The sequence below is a fragment of the Spermophilus citellus genome (genome assembly GCF_964194105.1).
Source record: "Spermophilus citellus genome assembly, chromosome: 4".
In the NCBI taxonomy this organism is placed as follows: Eukaryota; Metazoa; Chordata; class Mammalia; order Rodentia; family Sciuridae; genus Spermophilus; species Spermophilus citellus.
Window position 1 is genome coordinate 205,427,508 of NC_138185.1, and position 6,000 is coordinate 205,433,507.

General features: G+C 42.4%; 1 protein-coding gene across 1 annotated transcript in view; it reads left to right on the plus strand.

The window, feature by feature from the left end:
- The window catches only part of TSHR (thyroid stimulating hormone receptor), a 153,437-nt gene extending 147,898 nt beyond the window's left edge, over nucleotides 1-5,539 (plus strand). Inside the window, exons 9-10 of the mRNA XM_081291518.1 lie at nucleotides 683-871; nucleotides 2,515-5,539. Of these exons, the coding sequence (XP_081147644.1) occupies nucleotides 683-871; nucleotides 2,515-3,919 (1,594 nt within the window). The 3' untranslated portion in view covers nucleotides 3,920-5,539. The remainder of the gene's footprint in view (nucleotides 1-682; nucleotides 872-2,514) is intronic.
- The last annotated feature ends 461 nt before the right edge of the window (nucleotides 5,540-6,000 follow it).

Consider the following 6,000-nt stretch of genomic DNA (forward strand, 5'->3'; position numbering starts at 1 on the left):
TCAATTAAAGGCCATCTACTTTAGTAATTAACATTATTACACAATTTCCAGCCTCCACCACTTCTCCCTCCCATAGTTTGTGAAAGTGATTTTAATCTCATTTCTCATTTTCTTTATAGGTATACATTACAGTCTTCTAAAGAAACTGGAGGGGGGCATTGTTCTTAGTCACGAATTCGAAATGTAACTGGCTAGGACTTTCAAGTTCCACATTATTAGAATCATTTTCACCATACTGTTGTTGACCTAGATCAGTCTAAAACTCTCACAGAGACTCGTAACAATTTAGGTCCCATTGAGCCTGTTCAATTGTATTTCTCTTGCCTCTTGAGGCCATTTACTAGTTGCATGGTGTCATTTTGCTGAGTAAACTTGACACCCATCTCTGATTCCAAGATCTCTCACATATTCTGAGGGATAGAATAAAATGCCTGCAGAAATAGTATTTGTGTTGGTGGATTCCAAAATTTCCAGCAATAAAAATGGGAATTGCTATGACATATTGATGTAGAAGCCTAGTACCCCTCCTTGGACCAGGGAGTCTATGTAAAGAAGTGAGTTACATATTCAGTAGCTAAAAGGAGCTCCTTGTTGATCTGGGGTCTGTTTGATCTTCTGGCCAAACATAGAAGACCCTGGCTGCTCACTGCCTCTCTGTGTTGTTCTGTTCTCTGTGTTCCAGGGACGTGTCTTACACCAGTGTTACTGCCCTGCCGTCCAAAGGCCTGGAGCACCTGAGGGAACTGATAGCGAGAAACACTTGGACTCTTAAGAAACTTCCACTTTCTTTGAGCTTCCTTCACCTCACACGGGCTGACCTTTCTTATCCCAGCCACTGCTGTGCTTTTAAGAATCAGAAGAAAATCAGAGGGTAAGTGGTAGGGACCCAGAAAGGGATGAGAGGCCATGGTAGATGCTGAGTTAATTTCTGGGTTTGGGGAAGAATCTCTGTGGTTTGAAAAGCAGGTGGAAAAGAATTGGAAGCATCTGTATGAACAGGAAATCTAGGGGCACAATAACTCGGAAGATGCCAAGTGGTTGTGGACGAGAAAGAAGGTCAGTGTCTCTGAATAGTAATAGCCGAGGTGAGGTTTAGTAAAAGATGGCATAGTAGGGACAGGTGTGACCAGGTCATGTAGCACCTTGTAAGAGGTTACAAGACAGGACTTCTGGCCTCCAGATGCAACACATAAACGACACCACAACCACAAGGACCACACTTACCAACAACACATGCAATTGGACTACCTGATCCGTCAGGACCTTGCACCTGTCATAACTCGCTGGTTGCGTGCATATCGTTTTAGAAACAGCTCGGCTTGTATCCCAGCCCTGCCAGTTTCTAGCTGTGTTACCCCAGCATGTCTTAAAAATGTTTTATATCTTTACCTGTTCTCCTAAGTCTACCTTCATTAATCTCTTATTCAGGCCCCCTCAGCTTCTCTGTAAGTGTCTGCAAGTTGACTTTCTACACTCATGTTTGTAGTCAGAAAAGAATTGGGACTAGTTGTGGGGGCAGAAGCAAAGTGGCAAGTTAAACAACTGTGCAACAGGTGTAATGGCTGCAGAAAACTAGAAGTGGGGCAAGAGGATGGAAGCAGCAGACTATACTGACTCCATGTGGCACTAAGTAGGAAAGGACCAGGGAGGGATGGAAAGGATCCAGGTTTCTCCCAACTGGATAGAAGTGCTAGCCCATTGGACTTTTTTTGTTGTTTTTGTTGTAGATGAACACAATATCTTTATTTATTTATTTTTATATGGTGCTGAGGATCGAACCCAGTGCCTCACTTGTGAGGGGCAGGTGCCCTACCACTGAGCTACAGCCCCAGCCCCCACTGGACATTTTAACCAGATCTCATTAGGTGAATCAAAACCTGATCAGCAGCTGAAGCAAGGTAAATTCCTTTTGTTGTAAGGAGATCAGGGAAGACTCCTCTGAGAAAGGGACATTTGAGTTCAATATTGAATAATGAGTCAAGGCAGCCACCAGTCTTCAGGCAAAGGGGATATGGAATTCTAGAGCTCTCAGTGGGAATGACAATAACAACAAATAACAATATCCAACATATATATGCACTCCCAATATTGCAGGTGCTGTTGTAAGAGTTTTAAAAAATATTGATCTACTCCTTTAATAAACTATGTGAAATATCTCATTAACCCACAATCCACGTGAATAAGCCAAGGTTCATAGACCTGCTCCAGGGAAAACAGCTGGAACTGTAGAGCCAGGTTCTGCCTACCTAGACTAGATAAATATCATGCTTTTTTATTATTGCTGTGCTTGAAGTGGTTATAGAGGAGAAATAAGAGCAATGTCACTGGATCACAGTAGGAAAGGTAGGGGGTAATAGGAAATGGTGTAGGAGAGACAATCCTGGCCAGATCATGTAAAATCTTGTAGAATCATGTACATTATCATAAGCACTGACATCTTTTTCCAAGTGTTGTGGGTCTCCTGATATTAAGCAAATATTTTTTCTGCAACTCATTTTTTCTGCTGCCTTGCAGAATCCTTGAGTCCTTGATGTGTAATGAGAGCAGTATCCGGAGTGTGCGTCACAGAAAATCTGTGAATGGTCCCATCTACCAGGAATATGAAGAAGACACGGGTGATAGCAATGTTGAATACAAGCAAAACTCCAAGTTCCAGGATATCCACAGCAACTCCCATTATTACGTCTTCTTTGAAGAGCAAGAGGATGAGATCATTGGTTTTGGCCAGGAGCTCAAAAATGCCCAAGAAGAGACTCTACAAGCCTTTGACAGCCATTATGACTACACTGTGTGCGGGGACAATGAAGACATGGTGTGTACCCCCAAGTCAGACGAGTTCAACCCCTGTGAAGACATAATGGGCTACAAGTTCCTGAGAATCGTGGTGTGGTTTGTTAGTCTGTTGGCTCTTCTGGGCAATATCTTCGTCCTGTTCATTATCCTCACCAGCCACTACAAGCTGACCGTCCCACGCTTTCTGATGTGCAACTTGGCCTTTGCAGATTTCTGCATGGGGATATACCTGCTTCTCATTGCCTCTGTGGACCTCTACACGCACTCTGAGTACTACAACCATGCCATCGACTGGCAGACAGGTGCTGGGTGCAACACAGCTGGTTTCTTCACTGTCTTTGCCAGCGAGTTGTCCGTGTACACACTGACGGTCATTACCCTGGAGCGCTGGTATGCCATCACCTTTGCCATGCGCCTGGACCGGAAGATCCGCCTCAGGCATGCCTATGTCATCATGGTGGGCGGCTGGGTTTGCTGCTTCTTGCTTGCCCTGCTCCCTCTGGTGGGAATAAGTAGCTATGCCAAGGTCAGCATCTGCCTGCCCATGGACACTGAGACCCCTCTTGCTCTGGCCTACATTGTTCTTGTTCTGTTGCTCAATATCGTGGCCTTCGTCATCGTGTGCTCCTGCTACGTGAGGATCTACATCACGGTTCGAAATCCCCAGTACAACCCTGGAGACAAAGACACCAAAATTGCCAAAAGGATGGCTGTGTTGATCTTCACCGACTTCATGTGCATGGCTCCAATCTCCTTCTACGCCCTGTCGGCACTTATGAACAAGCCTCTCATCACTGTCACCAACTCCAAAATCTTGCTGGTTCTCTTCTATCCACTGAACTCCTGTGCCAATCCATTCCTCTATGCTATTTTCACCAAGGCTTTCCAGAGAGATGTGTTCATCCTGCTCAGCAAGTTTGGCATCTGTAAACGCCGGGCTCAGGCATACCAGGACCAGAGAGTTTGTCCAAAGAACAGCACCGGTGTTCAGATCCATAAGGTTACCAGGGACATGGGACAGAGTCTCCCCAACATGCAGGATGCCTATGAACTGCTGGAAAATTCCCACCTAACTCCAAATAAACAGGGCCAAATCTCAGAGGAGTGTAAGCAAACAGTCTTGTAAGTTGACCCCATAACCACTCACAAATGGTAGGGAGACTTACAAAAGGCTGGTGTCTTGAACATGCACTCCAATCTCATAACACACAAACACATAGCTGACCTGACCTTTGTGCAGGTGATGGTTCATGAGGTCATAGTTCATCTCTGGAGAGTGACTAGCATTAAACTAATCACTGCCTCCAAGAAGGAAGAGAAGCCACCAGCACCATCTGAATCCCAGGTGATGTGGAAACAATCTGGGTTCTCTGGAAGACGTGCTTCATGCTAAATTCAGAGATGACCTTGTGTGACATGTTCAACAAGTATAAACTGAACCATTGTTCTTCTTGCCTTTATACAGCATTTCATACTAAAGATTCAGCAAATGGTGACCACAGGATAAAAAACAACCCCATATTGACTCATTCAACTTCACATTCCCTTATACAACCAAAGAGTTTTAATTCCTTAAAGCTGAAAAGATAAAAACAGCTAGATGCCATTCAATAGCTGTTATAAAATAGGAAAAGGGGAAAAAGATTAGCTTTGAGTTTCCCCGCCCCCCCAGACTCTGAAAGTATTAATCATTTCTTCTCTAGCATCTACCTGATATTATGTGTTGCCTGGAGAAACTGGTAAGATTTCAGTTCATGTGATCTAGAAAACTAGAATTAATCTTATTGGCTATTCTCATAGCATCAAAGATGTGAAACATAGAAAATATTTGACTAACAAAACAAACTGAACTCCAATTAACTCTAGGCCTTTGGGTAAATCACTAGGCCTCAGAAGTCCATGGAAATGAAGGATTCTATGGCCTTTTCCATTTAAAATTCTGTGTCTGTCTCTTTCCCTCGAGACAGATTTCCATGACAAAGAGAAAGAAGACCACTAGGTAAGTATAATCTATTTTTCCTATCTTGTAGGGTTGTTGTCTCCTTTTTGAAACCAGACATATGACTCAGGAATATGTCTGCTTCCAAAAATTTCTGAACCGAAATTTCCATTGAATGACTACATTGAGTTGGATCCAAATCATTTATCTCATTAGTAGATCTATATTGCTATAATCATCAGGCCAAAACCAGATTGGTATTGATATAACAGAACAAAAGTCCTGCAAGTTTCAATTACTTAGTTACTACTTTACTTTGCCAAACCACTGCTAAGCACTTAACTTGTCTTCAGGGATTGGTATCTTTACAATTTCCAGCCCACAATACTACACTTAAGCTGTCAAGAGAGAGGTGTCTTCTCTTCTGATACTCCTGCTCTTCCCAATCCTGTTGACCACTGGATATAAACCTTTATTCCCTGACAGTCCTTCCTTACTTAAAATCACCAGGAGCTTCATCTTGGATTCTCTTGCCAGGTTATCCGTCATGGTACCCCTCTAATTTCTTGCTAGAAAAGAGTCCCCAAGCAGAGATGGTGTTTGCTTCTCAGGACTGATGAACCCCAGCATAAACCTTTTGTCATTCTAGATTTGTGGTGTAAGGTTAATGGACCTGCAGAGATGGTCCTTTCCTGGGACATTCACCTGGAATATGTTCACAACCATAACCATCACTGACACTTGCACATCTTAGTAAATCTTATAAAACAACTAAAATTGTGGCTTTCCTAGCAGTTCATATGTAACTAATGAAATTAAACAAGTGTGTTACCTCTTGGCATGTGTTTCTCTCCTGTGGCATTTTGAAATATCATGTCTTCATAAATAATGTGTTTTATCTTAAGTAGCTGAACTAGTGCTTTGGAGACAGAGTTCTACAAAATAGACTTCAACGAGATTGTTACTAAAATTCTCATCCACAACATAATAAAATAAATGTTCTTTCTACAAAATGATCGTTTGGAGTCCTACAGCATTGTTCTTTCCATTTTGTGTTTCTTTGGGGGTTAACATTATGTGTGTTAAAACTAAAGAGAGGGAAGGACAATTGGCTCATTTGCTAATGAATCCTTATTAGTAAACAAATAGTTGACTATCAATAACTTAAGCGTAACATTGGATCTTGACTGCAAGTGGTCTCAATGTGAAAAAAAAAAAAAACTTAACTTTTAGTGAACTATGATTCTTCCATAATGATGATGGCTAAG